At 36.0% G+C, this 24,557-nt stretch overlaps 2 protein-coding genes across 5 annotated transcripts in view; one reads left to right on the forward strand and one right to left on the reverse strand.

The window, feature by feature from the left end:
• The window catches only part of LOC111862377 (probable cytochrome P450 CYP44), a 20,246-nt gene extending 2,947 nt beyond the window's left edge, over positions 1–17,299 (reverse strand). Inside the window, exons 1-10 of one of the 4 annotated variants that reach the window (XM_023847708.2) lie at positions 17,119–17,286; positions 15,606–15,804; positions 14,231–14,295; positions 14,067–14,122; positions 12,820–13,010; positions 12,439–12,637; positions 10,403–10,577; positions 8,077–8,243; positions 5,288–5,366; positions 2,417–2,576 (exon numbers count right to left, since the gene is read on the reverse strand). In XM_023847708.2, the coding sequence (XP_023703476.1) occupies positions 2,417–2,576; positions 5,288–5,366; positions 8,077–8,243; positions 10,403–10,577; positions 12,439–12,637; positions 12,820–13,010; positions 14,067–14,122; positions 14,231–14,295; positions 15,606–15,804; positions 17,119–17,145 (1,318 nt within the window). In that variant the 5' untranslated portion in view covers positions 17,146–17,286. Of the gene's footprint in view, positions 1–2,416; positions 2,577–5,287; positions 5,367–8,076; positions 8,244–10,402; positions 10,578–12,438; positions 12,638–12,819; positions 13,011–14,066; positions 14,296–15,605; positions 15,805–17,118 lie in introns of all 4 variants that reach the window. The other 3 variants (XM_023847707.2, XM_023847705.2, XM_023847706.2) reach the window with 3 other exon arrangements.
• Positions 17,300–22,503: 5,204 nt separating this feature from the next.
• LOC111862378 (protein Asterix) lies at positions 22,504–24,095 on the forward strand. The gene is made up of 4 exons (XM_023847709.2): positions 22,504–22,656; positions 22,791–22,899; positions 23,688–23,785; positions 23,953–24,095. The coding sequence occupies exons 1-4, from the start codon at positions 22,601–22,603 to the stop codon at positions 24,032–24,034; spliced, it is 345 nt and encodes a 114-aa protein (XP_023703477.1). The 5' UTR covers positions 22,504–22,600; the 3' UTR covers positions 24,035–24,095.
• The last annotated feature ends 462 nt before the right edge of the window (positions 24,096–24,557 follow it).

Consider the following 24,557-nt stretch of genomic DNA (forward strand, 5'->3'; position numbering starts at 1 on the left):
TATCATCGCACTCAAGGACAAACATAGATAAGGGCTCTCAGCTGAGAGGTACAGCGAGGTACAGTGCTTGGACCTGCCAGAAGACCACACTTTTCTTGGGCCATTATCTCCGTAACCGTTCAACTTTGGACATAGGTGTTTTGGGTTATATCGGCATACTTTAACATAAGGAACACCCTCCCGAAGTTTGGCACATTCCTCCTGGGACACCCTGTATATATATCATTCGCAGACTTGCATAGCGGCCAATGGCAACTATTTTGAGGGCCAATGTGGATCTGCATAAGTGTATATGAATACCTTGTAATATGATGTGATAAAACCACAGTCCACGAACTTGATGACTCTACCACGTATATATAGGTATATATATATGTGTATACACACACACACACATCTTTATTGAATTATCTATCTAAAACGGATCCATTTTTTATAATCCCATGGCTCTAAGAGAACATCAACATTTACATTTACGACTAAATTGAGGATATACCAATATTGTGAAACTGGAGAAACTGGGAAAGACTTTCATTTTTCAAGGGAAAATAATCATAAAACATTTCTGTAAGTAACTGATTGATTGATCAGTAACTGTCAGATGACAGGTCCACAGTCTCTTCCAAAACAGTTCCTCCACTTAATGTGATCTTCTGTTTTTGGAAAGAGACTATCCAGGAAAAGTGATAATGTGGTAGTTTTTCCATTTGCTTTCCACATCGCAGTACAACAGCCGTTCAAACCACTCTGGTCACGCCTGTTGCTATACGAACTTGAACCATCTCGAGCATCATTTGTTCTGTGCTTCAAGTCGCTGCTGATGACGCTGCTTCCGGCATCAGTTTTTGGTTTTTGGTGTCTCTCTTCGTCTGATGCCTACCCTTTGACCTGTCCAGCAAGGGAGGCCCTGCCAGTAGCTACGCTACCGCTGGTATAGCTCTCAGGGTCCTTGGCATACTCAAACCCCCTCACCACGATAAGGTGGAGACACCAACGAGGGGGGTAAGTAACTATGGTATATTAATTACCAAGGGAGTGCCAGCAGAGGTATGTGTCCCAAAGCAATGGTTATGCCACTAACATGACTGACAAAGCAAAAGTGTGAGAAAATAATAAGACTCGTATGCCTGTTAGGTAGCCAGGATTCTTGTAGAGAAAATTAGATGGCCCGTGTTAAGATTCTGAAGAGTAAATTGACAAGAAAGGGGAAGAAAGTAGCCATATCCTAGTTCATTGCACTCTCAGAATATTTCCTTATCGAGACTCGCGAAAAATTATATTAAATTTCAGCTATAATATTGTGCCAATGTTTTTGAACAAAAAGCCTTCTGAATATGATTCATGGGCTAATTTTCTGTAATTAGAACTTATAATGTTTGGGTTTGATTCATTTCCTGTTTCAAATATGAAATCAGATGCCAATTTAAATGTATAATACTATTAGGTTGAAAGTGGCTTTTATTCATTCAGATTTTTGAGTTTGTGGGTATGTTACAAATCATGTTCTATGCTGTCTTTCTTTGGTGGGCTATATTATGAATGTAACTTTCATTTCCTACTCATTTGCAACAAATTTAAATGTGCATCCAAGTATCTGGTACCTTTACTTCCTTTCACACACAACACATGAATCCACTGCATTTGATTTTCTGTGCCTGGAAAATCCACATTAAAATCATGAAGATTGTATTCTTAAAGAAATAGGATGTGAGAGAATGGAGATGACTAATCTCTCTCAGAAAGAGGTCCAATGGCAGCTTCTGTGAATACTTTCATGAAATTTTTGGTTCCATAAATGGTAGGGGATCCATTGACTAGCTCAGTGATTCTTAGCTTCGCAAAAAAATCCTGCTCCATGGAGTTAGTCATCTGATGCCATGGACCCAAGAAGCTGGAAGGTTTCCTTGACCATCAAAATATTAAGTACATGGACATGGAAATAGATGTCCACCATCCCCTTCCTGAACATCGATACTTACGAGAGACTTGATGACTCCATGGATCATAAAAACCCACCCACACCATCCTCTCTACCTAAATTCTGGCTCCCACACCATACATCCAAAAAGCATGCCGTGCACTTTGGTGCATAGGGATAAAGTAACAACAAAGGATTTACAAGTATAGATCAGAACAGGAAAAGAGACTGTACAAATTCTACCCAGAACTCCTTGTATAATTCTCTGATAGTGCGCTTATTTGCCTCATACCTCTGATAATTATACATATATTTAAACAAAATTGTACAAAATATTGTGTATTATATTTATGCCCTGTATGGGGGAGGGATGCAATTCTTGGAAGAAATTAATAAGCACATTTTAATTAAATTATCTGAAAAGAAGAACCTTGTTTATTCATATCAAATTAGATGCCATATGCATTAGATAACAGTCATATAGCAGACACGCATTACCTGCACATGTTCGTACACCATGGCCAAATGGTGTAAGGAGATATGGATGAATATCGCTGGATTCTCCTCCTCGCATCCAACGCTCTGGCAAAAATTCAGAAGCTCTTGGGAAATATTTTTCAGACTTAAAGTGTACATGTGGATTTAAATTAACATGAGTCTGGAACAGACATTGATAAATAAGAATCAACACTGAAACACAATTATATAAATTACAGAAACTTTAATGTTTTCCCAGCGATGAATGTTAACATTACATTCTTCTTGGATTTAATTTTGTAAATAAGTACAAATAATTCAGAGAAACCTGCTGACTCCATCCTCAGGCACTGAAGATGGAGCCAGCAGGTTCCTCGAAAATATTTGTGTTTATGTACCAAACTACAACGTATAAGGCATCGCATTGCAAAAGACTGTAAATTTAACATGCATGACTAAACAATTAACCTTTACTGTATGAAACAGAGACCATTTTCCTGCAGTATGTATTTCTACTTGGCCATGCTGTCCCATTATGCCATGATACGAGTACTATTAATATTCTTTCAATTCAAAAGAATAGAATTCATTTTTACCATGTGTGTCTATAATATATATTTATGATTTTCCCGAAGAAGACATTTTTATTTTGTTGGCCCATAAAACCACTAAATGAATCAGAAAAGTCTGATCATGATTCAAGAATCCAAATTTATTTTATAAACCATGCCATGTAATCCATATCCCTTAAATCTAAGACCTATTCCATATATCATCCTAGCATTTGCCTCAAGGTTCTGAAGAAACTTACAAAGAGCATCTGTCAGGATATTCAATATCTAGCTGAGATTCATACTAGGAACATCTGGAATAAAAGGTTGGAGTGCTATGGATTGAAGGTATATTATTCATTGTCTGTTACATCAACAGCGGAATGCAAGGAGTTCAGTGTCTAATCATTTAGTGCTATGTACTTTAGTCACTACTGTGTAACTTTGTGTAGGTAAAGGCTATGCACCTTAAACTGCACTGAATTTCATATGAAATGCATCTTCCACATGAAACAGGGAACTTTGGACTACAGTGGCATAAACCAACTGAAATTATATTGTTTGGGGCATCTTTATTTTTCAGTTCACAGCAGCCACGTCATTGTATAATATTGCAACATGTATAGCTAGGCAATGGCTCAGTAAACACATTTCCTAGGTAACACAGTCAACTATAGAACTTCGGTTAATATGGTTATGATATGTGCAGTCTAACTTTAACTGATAAAAAGCCGATATCCGTGACAATGAACCTCCAAAGCACAATAACAGCGATGAATGCAATAACTCTGCTGTTGAAGGAAGTGATTTCCATACGGTTCAACCAGAATCTACCTCAGGAAGAGAAATGACCAATAGAAGACAGAATAAAACAGACTACAACAGAACAGAACACAGAATATGAAGTCAGAAACAAAATCTTTAGTTTATGTGGTGTTATCATTGTTCATAGTTATGAAGTGTTATAGTTACAGTAAGAATGTGTTACAAATAAGTGTAGTTCCACCTGGTGAGTATCAAATATATTGCTTTGTCTAATCCAGAACCCATTAATTACTCATCATGTTACCAGGATATGTGACAATATGAACTGTACAAAAGGTTAACACCAACAACAGTATTCATAAAAAGAAATTTAATTCCTGTCAGTACAAGAAAGAGATGCTTACTGTGTGGAATGGTATTACTGAGTGAAAAATTGATGGGACACAAAATTATAATAAACAAAATTCACATACAGTATATTAAATTAAAATATAATGGGATGACAGTATTTATTCCAGTTGTTTTTGCTGATTTCTGAAACTTATTATTAATGATTAAACAAAATCAGTGGCAACATACAGTATTTCTTGTGGTTTTCTAAAAATGAGGTAATTTATAAACTGTACTTTCTGTCCTGAGCTATTAAATAAGTGCAACTAGAAAGTGTGGATAGTAAGCTTTCATTGTAAGAAACCATAAAGAAAATGCACTTTTCATCAACAGAAATGTTTACACAGTACAATACATCCACTGATACACAAATGCACTCCAAGCAACACATGAGCGCTTCTTGATGACGCAAGTACTAGTATGATGCCTTAGAAATGTTCTCTTTCGTAGAAAATATGGAACATATCTTCTCAAAACAGCAGCAAAAAGACTAATAGCAAGCAGAATATATGTAAATGCACAGGAACATAAACAAAACTGAACATCTAAAGCCAGATGTTTCAGAATATCTTTTGGGGAAATTCTTCCCATAGTTCTAGTGTTTTTCTTCTCCAAAAAAAAGCCATCAGAGCGATGTTGGGATATGGTAACAGAGTTTCGTGTAGAAACATATTTAAAGAGTTAAACATTTTACCATTTGCATCGCAATACATATTTTCATTGTTAATATTTGTATTGCAGAATAAACATCTTTTTTCATCAAATATTGACTCTCATGCTATAAATACCAGACATAGACAAGATCTTTATCTACCTCAAGCTAACTTAACTAGTTTTCAAAAAGGAGTTTACTACGCGGGTATAAAAATGTTTAATAAACTGCCCATAGAGATCAAGAACTCATCTCATAATNGCAATATCTTCTCAAAACAGCAGCAAAAAGACTAATAGCAAGCAGAATATATGTAAATGCACAGGAACATAAACAAAACTGAACATCTAAAGCCAGATGTTTCAGAATATCTTTTGGGGNCTGCACTGGTAAACAAATCTGTGCTTAACAATATAGTTTTTATCTTAAGATAGAAGGCAGAAATACCAATCATATTTTGACCCACTACCTGGCCACAAATGTGTACAAGTAAAACTAAACACAATACACAAAAGTTTAAACCAAAAAACTTACATTTGCAGGCACATGATAACCAGAAAGAACCAAATCCTTTGGAATAATTCTTGAAATCTCTGTTCCAATGGGATATAACCTGAATAATCAGAAATGAAACAATGAGTAAAATGAGCAACAAACCTGGCAAAGCTTCTCAAAAGAAAAGTGCAAACTTCTTCAAGATGCATCAAAGCAAGAACTTGAGTGCTCACTATTGGGAAGCAAGAAGCAAAATGGGTTAAATGATCCCAAATCCAGCCATTGGAAACCAACCAACCAACAATGGATTCAGAAAATTAAAGATCAGTAATATTCAACTGGCTTACAAATACATGAAATTCATAATGAAGCATAGTTTCAGACGTTCATGATTATTATTTTAATTTATTATAACTATTAAAATTATTAATTTATTATAACTTTTAATTCAAACTAAAAGTTCTATAAATAAACTATGTGACTGAAGAAGTTTGACTGTCATACCTGGGCATATATAAGAAGCTATCTTGATGACTATGAATGTAGAAGAATGAGTTTGGATATATTCTCTCAATTATATAAGCCAGAAATATTTTAAGAACAAGGTGCTGTTGATGGCAAAGATATATCTGAGATGTGTACAGAATCTTGTAGTTAATTTAACTGTGCTGAGAGATGTGATAAAACAGTGATATCCCTGAACATGAAGTGAGCAGGCAGCAGCTCACATTCATGCCATGTCAATACAGCATGCATACAGTAAATGTTTTTACAGCAGCAAACTAATAACTATTCCAGTGATTTAAGCAATATTCTCATCTTACAGCGTTATCAAATGTCTTATTTTATTGTGCTGTTTACATTGTAGCATGCAACGACCAGGAGATGGGAGGATATACCAGGGTCGTTTCTGGGCAACAGCTCAGTAAACACGTTCCCGTTGCTACGCAGCAGATTCTTAATAATGCAACAATTGGACTACAATAATGGAAACGGAATGTTTCTTCGTGGTCTGTGCCGAGATGTCATAAGCAAACGACAAAATCAGTTGATAGGCTGTTCTGTATTGGTGCCTGTGAATGTAGGACTTGAGCCAGAGACAGAAGAATAACCACTGTACAAGCTGTGACTATGAAATATCTAGCATTAAACTAGACTGTATGCTCTAGTGAACTTTTAAATGTGGAAATAGCAATAGTGTTACAATTATCTGTTGTTGAATCTTGTAAGTTGTCAATATATATTCACGTATTCACCAATCCAAACCCCATCTACAGTAACACATACTATGTGACAATATATACAACATGCTTATGAAATATANCTGAATCTTGTAAGTTGTCAATATATACAGGGTGTCCCAGGAGGAATGTGCCAAACTTCGGGAGGGTGTTCCTTANACAATATATACAACATGCTTATGAAATATATTAATTACTCTAAATCCCTTATTTGATGTAGGTATGGTAGGCTGAGGATTCAAAGAAATATCAGAATGTTTCCTGATAAATGGAAGTAAATTGTGTTCCATACTGATTCTTGCATAATTTATATAATTAAATTTTGGAAATTGGTGGCTATATGGAATGTAGCAATGAAGCTCATGATGGTAAGAAAAGAATAATTTTGAAGGAGTAATAATGGCCTCCTTGACATAGCTTGCTCAGTATTTACCTGAAAATACTGAGAATAATGATCGCAAAATTTTCACAGCAGTAAGTTTAAAAAAATGTACTTTTCAATAATACATGAGATGCATTACCTCCATGCTAACCTGCTTGGTACTACCTTCCTGGCCATGCCATGGCTCAGGCGGTCAGCCACTTGCTTTCTACCACAGTGGCCCAGGTTTGATTCCAGTTCAGGTCATATGAAATTTGTGGTGGATGGTGTGGCTTTTGGGCAGATTTTCTACAAATACTTCAGTTTCCCCTGGCAATTCTCATGTCACTATCTCTTCCATATTCCCTAATTGTCCTATCAACACTATATAATCTGATACTCATAGTGTCATTACATGACAAACAAGGTATCTTCCTGTTTTATCTGTATTTGGATTTAAAAAATAACAGACATATGAACAACACTGCTGGTTTATATCTTGGTTCAGAGACTGACTATCCTGAGTAAATTTCTCATGATTGTCTTCAGTCACTTGCAGGAAACTGCCAGAATACTATTTAAAATTAGACCAGGAGTATTTAATCACTGATCCACCTCAGCTGTGGACAGAATCCATTAAATAACCTATCATCATCAAGAAGTAAATTTATCAGTCAGTTTAAACTGGAAAAGAGATTTTGTGGATCTGATCTTTCCATCCTTTCATTGTTCTTCGTTTTTGATTACCCATCAAAGCATACATGCAGAATATTTAGGCAAACTGATGTTTCCCCATTACCAACATCATGCCAGTTTCTTTGGGAATTTATTAATTTTTCAATTATGAAAAATATATTGAATTATTTTCTTATGTCTTGATTGTGAATTCAGCTAGATCTTCTGTAACTCACTACATGACAAAAAAATAAATATATTTTGCTTTTATTCATATTTGCTGCTCTGTAGCACAGCATCAGTCCAATCATCGCTTTACACAATTTTAGAATGGTCTCTATTCTGATTTCTCCCAGTAGCATTCTTTTGATGCTGCCACACAAATTTTGAAAAATTTGGAATTCCACATCCAGTCCATTTGAGCATTGAAATTCTAAGTTCTGGCCAAAACACTTAACATTATTTATCTGATAATCACAAATAAATAAGTAAATAAAGATGACTTCAGGAAAATACAATCTTGATAGATTTGATATGCCTGGCTTTCATACCTGAATGTTTCCTTCATGACTGCTTTTAAGTATGACAGCTTGTTAATGGTAGTGTATGTAATGGGTTCATCTCTTTCTAAGTATCTGTGAATTTCACGATAAGCTTCCTCTTGGATTTCAGGGTTGGTCGCCAAACAGTATAAATTATACAGAAGAGCTGGAACAGTCTGACAAGATATTTCACAGTATATTTTAGATAAATGTGCCACAAAGATATAACAGTTCTGTAATTGATAGAAAAATACCATTATAAACCAGGGTAAATACATAGCCTGTATTCATAAAGTAAAAAAAAAGTAAAGCTATCCCTGTAACCTTCCGTGAAGGCCCATAGTTTTGTGAGGCATCGAGGGTCCCACATTATCTAGACAATCGGCTCAAAGATGGCGGTTAGGTTGTCAGCCTTACGCGCCGGTCGCACTTTACTCCCCAGGAAAATTATTTAATTAATTCCTGGTATTCTTTATTCATAGTGAAGATAAATATAAGACTCCAATTTCAGATTTGTTTTAACAATAAAATAGAGAATTCATTTTACAATTTCTCAGATATTACCCGAAGTAACTAACACAATGGTACAAGGTCTCCCTGTACAATTTATAATTTTCAGATTATCAAGAAATCTCAATTTTAGGTATACAAGATTCACCACCATCTTCACAAAAGTCAACCACTGAATTCCCTTTTGATCCAGCTCAATTTACATCACATTTCATACTGTATTTCTCAAAGGTTAAACTTAATATAAGAATCTCACCTATAAATAGGTTTTCCAAGTAGTTTCCTTCTTACAGGTTTCCAAATCAGCATTTTGCATTCAATATGCATGTTATGTTTTCTACCCATACCATTCTTCTTCATTTATTTATCTTAAAAATGTTATGTGAGGTGTACAAATTAAGAAATTTGTTACTAAGGTGTTCTCTCCAGTTACCTGTACCTTTATCTCTCCTGGGTTTAAATATCTTCCTTAGCACTCTGTTCTCAAATACCATCATAATTCTTGTAAAATGAGAAATTACATTTAACCCTTATATAATGATATGAGTGAAATTACAGTTTCATATACAGTGGAATCCCCATTTAGTATCCTGTATTCAAAGTTTATCTCATTGACATTCAGTTTCAGTGATCCAAAGTTAATAGACACATGTTATATTTTCTTCCATCTTTTTCTTCAGTTTAATGTTTAGATCCACTGCTCCCCCGCCCCGCCTTAAATTAGGATTTCTTTATACCTTAATATTCAGGTTTTAGATAGAACATGGGAAGATAACAGATTCCATGAGAACTGAAGTTCCCATAGTGGTGAGTGTTAAGTATCTCCTCCAATGTGGCATTTTGTAGTTTACTGGACATTTCAACACTTCGGGGGAAACTAGTATCTCCATCTTCAGGGAACTGTGTAACCTATCTACTAAACTATATAGCATCAAATCCATCAGATCATAATCTTAAAAAATCCTTAATTGATTATTGGCTACCACTCCCCAAATTCAATGCACTCATAATAATTCCATTCATAATCTGTTTCATTGTCTTTGTAACAAATTTCTAGGGTGCCAGCTGAATGCAATACAGCATATCTATGTGGCAATAATATCTATGTGATACATTTTTTTTATTGCTAGTGGGGTGGGACTAAGTCCCTTGTACTGCGGCCACTTCTGGCCTATTGTACCAGCCCCAGATGATATAGGTGAGGGTGATTGTGGAGCAATTGGTGGAATGAAGATTGGCAGGGGAAACCGAAGTATTCAGAGAAAACCTGCCCCAGCGCCACTTTGTCCACCACAAATCCCACTTGGCCAGACCTGGGATCGAACCCGGGCCACCACAGTGGGAAGCCAGCAACTAACCGCTTGAGCTATGGCATGGGCTATATAATACATAGTGGTGTTACTAGGTTAAAAAAAAATATTATCATCTGACTGTCATAATATGGAATTTAAAGTATAATTATTTGTGTAATAGGGCAGTACTAGTAATATGCATGGAGGAGTTCAGAAACGCATATAAAATTTTAGTAGGAGAACCTGGAAGGTAGAGAGCACTTGGGTGACTTAAGAATTGAAGCAAGGATGGTATTAAATTGAATGTTAAAGAACTACCTAGGATATGAAGGTGTGGACTGGATTAATATGGCCCCTGTGAGCATGGTAATAAATCTTCAGATTCCATAAAAGGCAAGGGATTTCCTGACCAGCTTCAATACTATCAGCTTCCCAAGTACTGTGCTGCATTGGTTTAACTAGACATAACATACATTCTTTGAAAGGATCTTTTGAGTAAAGGAATTTATAATTTAAATCTGTTTACAATTTACCGTGCTTAGGCCATCTGCAAACAAGGAAAATGTTATAACAGTTACATCCTTCCTGCTCAGTTCTTTCCGTGAGAGCAGATATGTCATAAAATTATATTTTCCTTCTGGGAGTTCACTTCTTTGTATTAAATCATCTATTTTATTTATTGTTGTATTCACATACTGAGTTGCAGTCCTGAAATTAAAAATAAAGTGTACAGGTGATATAAAGACTTGATCTAAAGCAGCAGAAATATATGTTATTCGTAACTCATGCACATACATGTGAGAAAACTGCTAGGCTTCTCAGAACGCTGACATAAAGATTAATAACAACGAACATCAAGGTGAAAGAGATTTCAGGTTCTCTCAGTGGTGAATATTTAGATTTTGGTCTTCTGGGATGTGAGGTCTAGGTAACAACATTCTTATGAAACCCGCTGTCTCACCTGCAGGGCACAAAACTTCTTCTATAGACTACACAATGTCTCATTCCAGAAGACTGTCATCTTAATGAATGAAAAGTCATCCTAAGAAGCATGTATTTTTTTAAATCGTGTTCAGAGATTAATAGCATTGGGACAAGATGTGTAGTATGTTAATGAAGTTTATTGTTGTTTCTTTAGTATACTAGGTATATTATTAAAATAATAGCCAAAACAGAACATGATAAATTAGTGGAAAATTTAATCATGAGTTTGGAGATGGATTGACAGATCACTCAAACTTATTGGAATTCTATATGAATTATTATATCATCAAATTCTCCATATTCATATTATGAACGTCTCTGATTTGCACATAAAATTCTCCATCCAACACTTCTGAAGTCACTCATGCTCTCAGCACAATTTCATACCTTAAAAATAACGTGTTTCCAGTGGCCTAGTTAAATAACTAATTCAATGGAGCTAGGTCCTTCTAGAGAAGCCAACAATTTCTCAGCCACTAAAATTCCCAACATTTTATGGAACCCAAAAATTCATTATCATGTTCACAAGAGCCCACCACTGATCTCTATCCTGAGCCAGATGAATCCAGTGCAGTCCCCCCATCCTATTTCTCTGTGATTCATTTTAATATTGTGACATGATACCTGAGAATCAGAATATTGGAGCCAGAAGAAATCATCAATTGCATGGTAACTGCCAGTAAACAACATATGACAAGCGGTTTCTGCAGCGACAGATATGAGGAACTGATGGAAAAGGTATTTCCTATTGCGTTTGGCTGGAGGCTATATGATAAGGCCCAGTGAAGGAAGTGAAAGACCAACCCCTCCTTCATCAAAGAAGAGGCCCAATTTCAAAACACATGCATGTCTAGGTGGGAATAAAGATTTTGCACATGGATCTGAAAGTCAATGAAGCCAGGAATGACTGTGCTGAGTCTTGGATCTGAGTTACTACACGACTGGTAGTTTACCGCCAATCACTTCATACCGGCGCCAAGCCCCTTGAGACTCATGACCAGAGATAAATTTTCAACTGAACCCTTGCAGTCAGAGTCCACATGTAACATTTTGTCCGACAAGAAGATGGGTTTGTCTCTTATGAATATGCTTGGCTTTTTCAAGTGTAAATATAGCACATATGGAATGTTATAAAAAATTACTGCTTTTGCAATATATACAAGTCATCTCAGTCCAGGCTTTGCAAAGCAGATCATGCCTATCGTACTTGTACTACAACAGCAGCTTAGTCACTTGAATGATCGTAAGCTTGACAACACCAAGTTTAAGCCTTTTATATTTCTATGTCTGGCTTCAGCTTGTCCTATCCTGCAAACTGTTCATTTTCATGATTTTGTATAATTATTTCCTTCTCATATTGGAGTTTCATCACCCAAGAATTCTTCAGAATACACTCCCATCATGATGAAGACAATAAAAAACCCCTGTGTTACCGTTCCATAATCCTGATTGTGAGTCAGACAATATGTGGACAGCACATAAGTGGTTCTCTTTATACTTGTACGTACAATTTATCCAAACTTTAATGACTCTTGCCATCATAACTGCCTTCATTCTATTTTGGTAAAATTAGTGTGTTTCTTACTTATAGAAGAAATCCTCAGCCTCAACAAGTTTCTTCCATTTTGGTGTGAAAATATATTTGTAGAGAGGAAGAGAAAATTTCAACTGCCCAGACAAATTAAACATAACTTTATTCGCATTCACCATTGCCTGAGCTCTTTCTTCTTCTAAATTTCCACTCAAGCAACCCAGTCTCATTTCAAAGCATACAATTCCTGCAGCTGGAAATAAGAAAAATATAACACTTATTTATATATTTATCTATTTCAATAATAATTGAAATATTGAATCCCCGTCTGGGGAGCTACAGTTGAACATAACATGCCTATTTAATACAAAATTGTTTGTAACACTCAGGAATACTAATACATGCTACAGAAATGTATTAAATACTGGTACTCACATTCTTGAGACCATTTTGCTACCTCATCTGAAAGATTTTCAATTTCTCCATTTTCCCCTCTCTTTCTTATGATGTGTTTCACAAAATCCGTTGCAACTTCTTGCACTAATGGTAAATAGTAGTGGACTTCTCTTCTCCGAAGCATCATTTGACGAACTGCACTCCGTAATCTATACCATTCATCTCCATTTCTGAACACAATTAATTTATAATTGAAATCGAATTTTGACTCTTAAAACTTCAATTTCTATCTAACTGAAGAAAAAGAAAATATAGTTTAAAATTAATTTCTTCATTTTTCTATAGTGATCACAATGGCTGCAAGGCCTAAGGCAGGTACTGTCTTCTACTGTTCAAACACTGAAACCCACTTGGGGCATGGATGTATGTGTATGTTCTTCTTGAGTTTGTATTTTCCAATGCAGGTAGTGGGCCATGCCATAGCTCAAGCAGTTAGTCGCTGGTTTCCCACCGTGGCGGCCCATGTTCAATCCTGGGTCTGGTAAAGTGGGATTTGTGGTGGACAAAGTGCCACTGGGGTGGGTTTTGTCCGAGTACATCGGTTTCCCCTGTCAATCTTCATTCCACCAAATTCTTCATCATCATAATCACCTGGGGCAGGCTACAATAGGCCAATCAGTGGCTGCCGTGCCAAGTGGACCCAGTTAGACTCCACCCTCCACTAAGCAAATTTAAGAAAACAAATTTTATGTAGGCAGTGGCCTTGCAAAAAGCCTGGAAAGCAGAGGGCCTTGAACCACAGTGATCTGCCATACCACAGAAAAGAAGATGGAGAAGAAAGTTCATTTGTAAGAAAACTTCACACTTTAAATATTAATGAGGAACTACATTGTTTTGTGTGCTATTCTTGAGTTGTGCATTCTCACCATCTGTGAAATTAGTCAGTACATTAATTACATATATTATAAAATATTTTTGCTGGAGACCTGGTGGCTTTGAACAAAAATACTAGGCTCTTCCTTGGCAGTTTCTAGGTTCAATAATGTCAGATTCTGTGATTGAACACTTAAGTTCTACTGATGCTTTGATTTTGAATCTTTGAAGAAGGCTGCCTCAGCCACCAACACACTATTATAATGGAATCTGTCACATATATGACCTTCCTTGCAAACTATTCCATCCCATCAGCAATGGAAATACACACTCACATATACAACTATTTGCTACTCTAATAAGTTTCCAAAACTTCTAACTTTGTTTCCTATCTTAACTATGAAGGTACTTACACATTTCCTAAGCCAAGGGACATACCCCGTGTCTGCCTGTATAACTGTGCTGTCTCCTGGAGTGGAACAACATGTGGTATTGACCCCTCATTTATGTAAACAGTTCTGATATCATCTGGATCAAATACATGAATGACTGTGCTAGTCCCAAAATCTTGTCTTACCAAAGGTCCATACTGCTTATATAGGTCTTCCAACACTTTGTGATACCTCTCAATTTTATACTTCCCTGAAAATAGATGACAGGAAGTTGTTAATTTCTCCAACTGAAAACAGAGATCATAGAACTCTGGTGTGATGCTTTATTGTACACTAGCAATTTTGGTTTAGTAAATTATTTTCCTTGCCATTTTCCAAATTTGTAGTAGTAACAGAAATATTTTCAGCACTATTATATCCTATTCTGAACCAACAAAACCACAACCCAAACCACTCAGGCACATTTTAATATGGTTATGTCAGCTATGCTTAAACATACATATTTCTAAAATGTATTGTACCACTATTCCTCCTTCAAAGATATGTACTAAGTTTGGGAAAACAGCAGTTCTACATATTTTCCCCTTCACTACAACAAAAAATGCACTGTTTAATATGGAAAACATTTTAGACCAAAACAGAACTAAACATAAATTTTGTATTTTACAGTCCAAAGTGCAACATTTATTTTTTTCTCATATGTATATCTTTACAACATGTGTTGACTGTAAGTGGCCATCTCAGGTATATATCAAATTTCCAAAACTCTTTCTCTGTATATGTTATTTTTCATGTGTGAATTAGTGAAGTTAATTTTCAAATATTATTTTGTATGTATAATTCACAAAAAAAGTCATTAAAATTCATTAAAATATGTGCATTGGTATCTACACCTGCAGGCCACCATAATATATACAGATATATACAGTACCCATATACTGGCATTAAATGCAATATATACAGCTCAAGAGAGTGAACAAATTTTAATGAATTTTAGTGAACCTTTTAGTGAATTATACATGTTAAATAATATTTAAAATTAACATCACATTCACACATGGAAGATAATGTATACAGTGAAACAGTTTTGGCATAATTCATATATACATAATGATGGCCCGAATGGCCAATTTATAGTCTATGGTTTCCATCGATAACATAACAATTAATAACAATGATTCACATTTAATCCATACAGTGGTCGTTACACGTATAAAAATTATTCAAATTATAAAAAATTACAATATATATGCATTATTACAATGCTACATGTTTCAGCCATATAAGGCCATTTTCGGGCAACATTATTTATAAGGAATCTAATGCACTGTGCACTAATCAAATATCATTATTTTCATTATGTAATTGGTGTTTTCTTCTACATATCTCTTTAGAATTGCTGCTGTTTCTCTGCAGTGTATAACATATATAGTGAATTCATATACAGTTTAGTATATAGATATATATTCCCATACAGGTATGAAATTTACATCACACACTGTTAATGTATCTTTCATAGAAGCTTACAAAACAAATCATTATAAAGCATATATAACTTACCCAGCATATATTGATACAAATTTCCAATTATTGGTAGCCTTACTGGTCCTGGTATTTCTTCGAAAGCTTTTATTTTATCAGAACCCGCAATATTAATATCCTTGGAGAGAGATGACAAAGATCTTGCAACTTTAAATACTATGCAGTTACTAAAACATCTAGGATATGTAACAAACATTTCTTTTTTCCTGTATATAACCTGGAAAAATAAGCATTATCAGTATAAAGAACTGTGTCATCTGCATTTTAATGTGTTTCATGGTACATAATTTATGTGAGATTTCTGTAATTTTTTGTACAATTTGCTTATATATTGCTATCAAAGTATATATAAAGGAAAACATGAAAATATCCTTAATTTAATTCATTTGTGTTATTAGGTATACCAACTGTGCGCTACTATGACGTAGCACGTAAAGAACATATGTTATGCTGTGAAATATTATCTAACAAAAGCTGAAAGCAGATACTGACTACTGCCTGTACATAAATTAAAATTTATTGAGAACATGCCATGCCATTCAAAATACTACAGTCTACGGTTGACACAGTGTAATGAAATAAGATAACGTCCTCCTTTTGAGAGTTGCCAAGAACAAACTGCCTACTCTTCAGCAGTGGCTCAAAACTGCCCCAAACAACATCACTCTCTCTGTTCACTTTCATATAATTATAACAGATAAAGACACTGAAACAAACGTAAGACATAGTCACATTTTATGTAGGAGATATCCTGAGCCATTACACTTCTTAATAAATGAATAAGCAGTAGAATTCATCAAGTATGACAAATTTAATATGAGAATATAAAAGTTTTCCTTTATATTTTTTGGCAATTACTGGCCATCATGAGAAGGTGCAGCCAACACTATAAATACTATATATATATATATATATTAACTTAAGTTGTCATAAAGGGACTTTTATTAATTAATGCTGGAATTTGGGACTAAATTTTTAATGCAGTCAAAGTAAGTAAAGTATGTTAAACCTAATTTATTAAAATCAGTTAAAATAAATAAGTATGGTTTCTTATACTTATGCAAGAAGACTTTTCAATTTAAACTTAATTTTATTTAAATATGCAGATGGAAAAATAAATAAATCCCATAATAATCTGCAGCAGTTCAGAACTCAACAGAAATAAGGCATTCTTTATTTACCAGTCACATGCTGAAATAAAAATATAGTACATAACATATAACATATAACATTAAAAATATAGTAACATACACTGACTGTGTAAGGATCTTCAGCAACCTCAGATCATGCTGGTTCTGTATAAAACTATTATGGAAATAAAATAAAACACACAGTATCTAAAAATGGGTCACTGCAGTTACATCTGCAGATAATGACAGTTTGTTTGTCAGTTTGAAGGGTCTTAGTTCTTCAAAATTAATTTGGCCATGTGAAACGATCCTTGTGCTTGAATTAAATTATACAATAAATTATTAAATTAAATTAAGATGTATGAAATACATGGGATGGTATAAATACAAATCATTCTTACGAATTTAAACTGGTGAAAAATATACATTTCAGTTTTATATTATACCAATGACGGTTGTAGGTAATGCATATTAAAACTACTGAAAATTCAGAACTGATTTTCATACAAACGTTTCAACCCTCCTTGTAAATGTTTTAAAATATCTGGTAGAAAATTTCTATCTTAACATTCCCTGTGAACAGCAGAAGGATGCACAGATACGTAAATTATAAATATACATGGAAGTTTCAAAGTCCATTTTCGTATCTGTCAACCTAACGATTTTTTTTTCTTAAGCGCGCCACTAGCGCGCTCATTATATTAATGTATAAGATGAAGTTACTGTCCAGTCTTCCTTTCATCTCGGCCAGTATCTATCGCCGTCTATCGCGCAGACTAACACAATTCCTCGGAAATGTTTCATTTTAGGGTCACAGCCATTCTCAGGGTATTTGAATTTATCTGCTATATATCCACATCTACATATATATATGCAATATATATGCAATAAAACGTGTTATAGTGGGTTTATTACAAATACCTAAAAATTGTGGACATAAAATTCAGACTGCACAGATAAAGACTAACTGATTGATGGTAAACGGTCAGTCGTAAAGTAACCCAGACTCTGACTAGGTTTGAACCCAATATACCATAATCTATGTTATCTACGATTATAACTAAGGTTGTTTCGCACTAATGCAATGTCACACCACGTCAGCAGGCCATTTACTATACGAATATTTGTCACTAGTTTACACCATCTAGAAAATATCTAACAATTGCGAGACTAGGCCCTTGGCGGGCATGCACACAATGGGTGTTCTTTGGGTTTGAACCTTAGCGAAGAAGCCTGGAATTAAGAGTCTGCAGCGGATGAAAACAGTCGGCGTTCACTAACTTGTGAAGGGAGCCAGAGGTTGAGATAGTGGGTTTAATGTGTGTTCCTCGCCAATCCTAACAACTGGAAGGTTTTGTACAAAAAAAAATGCAAATTATCGAACCTCCAACTAAGCCGAAGGGTGACTGGATAACCGAAAACGATGTGTAATACGAAAAATATTAGAACATCGAGCTAATATCTATATAACCTGGTTCATTACTGTATTTTGGGAAAAAAAATCGCATGTGAACAATATATAGTTCGTAAAAACAATATGAAAAAAAAATGCAAAACTAAACTTTTATAAATGCAAAAGTCATACATGCATTGTAAAATTTTACAATTCTTTGCTTAAAGACGTTTTAAAGAAGTTCAAGTTAAGTCGGATAACATTAAATATCGAGTAATCTATTCCCGTAATAAAACGCAATATTTGTTCAGTCGTGACGTACATTAGTAATCGGTATTAATAAATCTTAAAGCTGTTCCAAGAGAGTTAAATGTTGGGTGTTTCAAGCGGAATGCTATAATAAAGCATCGTTTCACCCCCATTGGCACTACAGCCCCAGTGGCCCCAGTGGGCCTAGGCCTACCTCCATGAACTTCTCCGTTCACTTCGGTTTTTCTAGATCATACACATTCAGTGGGACTCCTTGGGCGGGTGATCAGCTCGTCGCAAGGTCTCTACCTGTACACAAACAGAGAAAAATGCACACAAACATCCATGCCCTCAGTGGGATTCGAACACACGATCCCGGTTTCCAAGCGGGCGAAGACAGTACATGCCTTAGACCGCTCGGCTACCGTGACCGGCAGTGTATAAGAATAATATATAAGAATTCAGTTCGTACCTCACAGGAAACAGATCCGAACCCACGATCCCGGTTTCAAAGCGGGCGAAGACAGTACATGCCTTACACCGCTCGGCTACTGTGACCCACCATAAATCATCGTTTAGGAAAGAACAATTAATCTCATCAGTATAAACCATTATAGTTCTAATCAATTCTAATTAAATTTAAACTGATCCAGACTAAGGGGTCCTGTGTCCCTACAGTGCAAGTTGCCTCGGCAAATCAGGACTATGACGATCAAAAACTCTATCTGTAGAGCCGTCCAATAGCATATATTACTCTGTTGTACGAAAAACACGATATAATGGCCTCCATGTGTACCTGAATTCATTATGTGTTACTACAAAGAATGAAAAAGGATATAAAATTTTACTCATATTTTCGTAATTATTATACAATGAGTCAAAATATAACCAATACTTATGAATATCTAGCTTCAAGTTAACCCAAGGCTATCTAAAAATGTATACAATAGTTTCTTAACCAAATATGGTCGCGTAAAATGGTGAAAACACAGGAAAGTTTGGATGTTTTGTTTACGATATCAGATGTTTATTGTATCCTCAACACATATTATAGTAACGTTTATCTAGTTTTTGAGCAGTTATTTTCAGTCTGACACGATCTTGATGTCAGTTCATTTCAGTTCACTACTACGTGTATTTCACTGAACCCCAGGGCACTGTTCTCTCCTTGCATTCACAGTTGACGATGTTGTTTTAGTTTGCTGTATGTTACACAACTGGCTTAAGAAAATAAATCCAACGTACTTCACTCGGAATAACGCTGATCTGGAGGACGGAAACGGAAATGTAATGGAAGGAACATGGAGAACGGAAGTTCAAAACTGCATTCATAATCTTCAAACGACGAGTGACCAACACGCTAGTACATTTGCAGAAGATATTCGGGATATGTGACGACATTACTTTAACGGCGAGGGTGTTGTTGTTGTTATTGGAGAGGATGGGTTTCCCCATGCACTTAGACCAGTATTGGTCCATTGTGCGTCCCCCTGTGATAGTCTACCAGTCTCTATACCCTACCGGTACTGGTGCGTGCCATCAGTCCCGACTCAGCCAGCGAGTTCAGCCTCTACTGGCTCAGCAGTATCTCGATGCTTCCCCCATCTACCAGAGGCGTTAGAGACTACTGTTGGGCGGGAAATGTCCTGGATTTGGCTCAGAGGTCCCCTTGATAGTCGGCAAAGAAGAGCTGTTGGACTAACCTAATCTAATTTGATTGCAACAATGGTTCACAAATGTTGAGTTAGATGAACATGTTTTTATAGATTTGATGACTGAATTTATGTTTTCTCTTGTATTAGAGTGCTCATCATCTCATTCATGGTTGCTTTGTACCGAAAAAAAAAATAAAAAAAAAGTTTGTATTGAAAATAATAAATTTCGTTATTAATTTCAGCTGAGCTCCTTGACCGTATTCTTAAAAACCCACTGCATCACAAAAAAATAAAAAAAAACATTCACAGGACTTCAAGAAAATTAATTAAATAACTTTAAATTATTGTTATTTTTAATGAAGGAAATACTTACCATATTATTTTTTGAAGGTCGGATGTACATTTGAGGGCGGAGAAATGAGCCCATTGCAGCGAACCAATAAACCTTATGAACGTAACCACCATCGGCTCCCGCGCCTGATTTCTGACTACCTTGTATCTTCTTCAACTCTTGCGAATAAGAATTCCTTAAATTCTCAAATTTTGAAGCAACTTCTTTTGGACCGAAGCCGTCAACTGATAATGCAGCAACAATACGTTTGATTGCTGCAGTTCGCAAGTCACGATTTCTGTAGTCGTCGGAATTCACGTCATACAAACACGGTTCACTTTGAAGAAAGCAGTCTTCTGGGATGTGGTACCGTGTAGATGTGGTGTTACCCGACGTTTCGGAGGAACGTATCGCCTCCATCTTCAGGGTAGAAGGAAAAATAAGAAATCCGCAAGCGAAGAAAAGCCATTGAGATCGAACTCCATCCCGAAAATATGAAGAGGGAGGGGGGGGTTGTCTCAGCAAGTCATGGAAGCCTCTCATCTGTTCCCTAAAACCCCCCCCGGGACATGATGACAGATCCACAAGGCTACACAGGCCATGACCGACTAACATAGCAACCCCAACCTCCAGCTTAAGGGTTAATGCCCTCCCTTTAACCTTGCCTTTCTCTCCCCCGACACAATATCTTACACAAAACCCTGCCTCTGTTCCCAGCCCCTTCCCCCCTCCACTGATTTCCCATGTAGACTTGCCCCCCCCCGCTGCTCTCACATAGCTGTTTATTTACTACACCGGTCTGCGTGCACAGGTTCTCACGGTCTCTTCGCTTGCAGATTTCTTAATTTTCTCTTCTACCCTGAAGATGGAGGAGATACGTTCCTCCGAAACGTCGGTTAACACCACATATACACGGTGCCAAATCCCAGAAGACTGCTTTCTTCATAGTCACCGCCTTGAAAACCTCAAATCTTACACGGTTCACTTTGATAAAGCTTAGTCAACAGCACGGTATTGGTCTCCCATAACATAAGCAACAGTTTTCCCGACATTTCGGCAACGTTCCCGCACGGGGTGCACCGCAGAACTGACACTCACGCCCAGGGGCCCCGGTAGCAAACGCTATCCCTTGCATGCCTTCATATGTTGCTTTCATAAGAAAAGAACGTGTATACTCCATACATTTTTCCTGGCGTCCGGCAGTACTGGTCTGTCGTTATGCAATGTGACGTACTGTTCTACTGTTGCTGTAAGCCGGTGCCAATCAACCTTAATCTAACGTGATAAAAAATGATCGAATGTGATACACTCAACTCTCTTATATGTTGTTTAATATTCATTCGCTTTTGTTTGACATGGTGAGTTGTAACACTATTTTCGAACTAGTGTGAACCGAGCTCTGCATTTTTTGGTCCCGTTATGCTAACACAATGTTCTAGGGTAGGGATGAAAGAATGCAAGGATTTGTGGAAAGTTTCAAGGACAGATACACCGCCCCAGTTAGTCTCTTTCTATCGATCTTCAAGTGCGTTAGCAAAATGTCAGGGTGTAAAAGGAGGCGTGTTGTGTATTCAACAGAAACTTGAAATTATCAATCAGTTGGGAAGAAGAGGTGTAGTTAAATAATTAGCACTGCAATACGGTATTGGAGAACAAACTGTTCGTGATTTGAAAAAACAAAAGAATCAATTTCCTTTGCTTCGTCTTCTAATTCAAACGGAATGAAGAAGAGAAAAACCATGAAAAGATCAACATATGATGTTCCCGACAAAGCAGTGCTGCTCTGGTTTAATCAACTAAGGGCACAGGGAACAGTGGGGGTGCAGCCAGAAGAGCGGGAAAGAAAGTGAGAATGAGGAAGAGGTGGACAGTGCTGCTAGTAAGAAAATATCACATGGTGCTGCTCTTAATCATTTGGAATCCATACGAGACTATCTTGAGAGTGAAGTGAACAGTTTATTAAGGGACAAGCTAATATTACGTACGCTTCGTACGGATATCCGTAAAAAGGATAATGCCGCGAAAAAGCAAACGACAATATTAATTTTTTTTAAGTGTTAAATGTGAATATTCGTAAAAAGTGTTGGATGTTGTTGAACACTGTGATTGAAATNCTTGCAAGGAAAGTGAATCGATATACAAACGAGAAGAGTTGTAATCGATTTCATTGCGTGACATGAAAACAGTGGTGGTGTAATTGGTGTTAGGTTATACAGTTTTATAATTAATAGTTTTAATATTCATTGTCTGAAATAATGCATGGGAACGGGCCAGGTAGCTCAGATCCAAGAAGACCTGATAAACAGCATCGGTAGAGTTTAAGAATACAATACGTATTCCTTTTACGCAGTGTTCTCATAGTTTAACGATAACTTGTCATGTAAGGTTAACGAGAAATGAAATACAACATTGATCGTTCTGTCTAAGGAATTTACTTTTTTTCAGGTACAAGCCACCACCACCAAGTGCCCAGGCAGCTCCAGGAGAGGATTTGACACCAGATTATATGAACATTTTAGGCATGATATTCAGCATGTGCGGCTTAATGATGAGAGTAAGTGTTTTTGAACATGCAGGAGCTTTTCTCTCCTAAGTTTATCACTAATGCTGAAGGATGCCAGTGAATATACTCAAAACCAGCTGATTACAAAGTAGATAATTTTCAGTCCAGTGTGACATACAAGTTTACAACACTTCAGTCTTTATTCGCCTTACATGTTTGGATTTAAAAGAATCATCCTCAGAGGTGCACCACTATGTTCAGGAAACACTGTCACATAAAATGTTTTAACAATATGCACTTAGGTTATGAATAATGCTCACTATATCACAGTTAATTTTAATGTTTGCCTTATGCATTCACGTTGACGCTTCTTGAAGTGTAGATTTACATATGATGTTGTTTCGTTTAAGCATATTTGCTGGGTATTCTGGTTGGGATTTCCCACTGCACGCAATATGATGTTCACTTTTCCATAAAATAGCTTCCCTATTTATTTAAAATTGTATTAAAAATCTTTTGTATGTAAAAAATTAGTTATTATGTTAAAAATTGTGAACCAGTGTTGGGTCATGTTGTACATACGACACAGAACGCACATAAACTACACAACTAACAATAAGAACATACAATCAAGAGAAATAAACGACATCTTCCACCATTGGGAGGAAGCATCCCATAGAGGTTTAAGAACTATGTGATAGCAGGTGTCTGTGTATGTGTCTTTTATTGTATTTTACAGTAAATCTAATTTTCCTCAAACTGAGACTTTTGCCATACTGACAACTGAAAGAAATTTTGGCAGTATGATATTAATTTTTTTGTGTGATCTGAATTTCTAGTTAAAATGGTGTGCTTGGGTGGCACTGTATTGTTCCTTCATCAGCTTTGCCAACTCACGAACAAATGATGATACAAAACAGATTCTAAGTAGTTTCATGTAAGTAATTTTTTTGTTACATACATACATACATACATTGTCGGTTTTCTTCTTCTGCCAATTGAAGGACTGAGACATGACCAGTTCCAAGAGGAAGAAGAAGACTATATTATTAGTGAAATTATTAGATTGACAAATGATACCATTTTCCAATTTTTGTGTTCCAGGTTGTCTATTTCTGCAGTTGTCATGTCCTATTTGCAAAACCCACAACCCATGAATCTGCCATGGTCAACAGTTTTTGTATGACATTTTAAACTGTATTGTAGATTGTAATTAAATCCTGCTTAATACATTTTTCTTCATCTGGTTGGTTTGTTTCCAGTTCTTAACCCTGGGAGTATGATGTGGGAATTGACAAACACCAAACATAATTTGTATGTATTATAAATATGCTCAGATAAATTTAACATATTTGTCCCACTGTTACCATTTGATTTTCTTTGATAGCTGTTTCTAAGTGCTTGGATTTTTAACAAAATGGTAATTGAACCCTGGTGCCTTTAATGTAGTGTATATGTCCCATTATTAAGGTTGAAATGAATTGTGAGTTTGGATGTGTGTGCTGATGATAGTTAGTTACCCAAAAGCATAAGCAGCTAAAGGAGAAATACAGAAACTCTCTTATTAAAGTCCCTAAAGATGCTGGTCAAGAAATAGTCTTCACTATCCATTTCCTGGCGATGGATTTATAACACAAAAACTATAAAAGTCTAACTAAATTACACATCCCCAATATCGATGTACTACAGCACATGCAGTGTCAGACTAA

The sequence above is a fragment of the Cryptotermes secundus genome, unplaced genomic scaffold, assembly GCF_002891405.2.
Source record: "Cryptotermes secundus unplaced genomic scaffold, Csec_1.0 scaffold617, whole genome shotgun sequence".
In the NCBI taxonomy this organism is placed as follows: Eukaryota; Metazoa; Arthropoda; class Insecta; order Blattodea; family Kalotermitidae; genus Cryptotermes; species Cryptotermes secundus.

Excerpts from the sequence above, each read along its gene's own strand:
- LOC111862378 (XM_023847709.2), top strand. The coding sequence starts at position 22,601 with ATGCATGGGAACGGGCCAGGTAGCTCAGATCCAAGAAGACCTGATAAA. Across the intron at positions 22,900-23,687 it reads TGTGCGGCTTAATGATGAGA|TTAAAATGGTGTGCTTGGGT; the intron begins GTAAGTGTTTTT and ends CTGAATTTCTAG. Across the intron at positions 23,786-23,952 it reads CAGATTCTAAGTAGTTTCAT|GTTGTCTATTTCTGCAGTTG; the intron begins GTAAGTAATTTT and ends TTTGTGTTCCAG.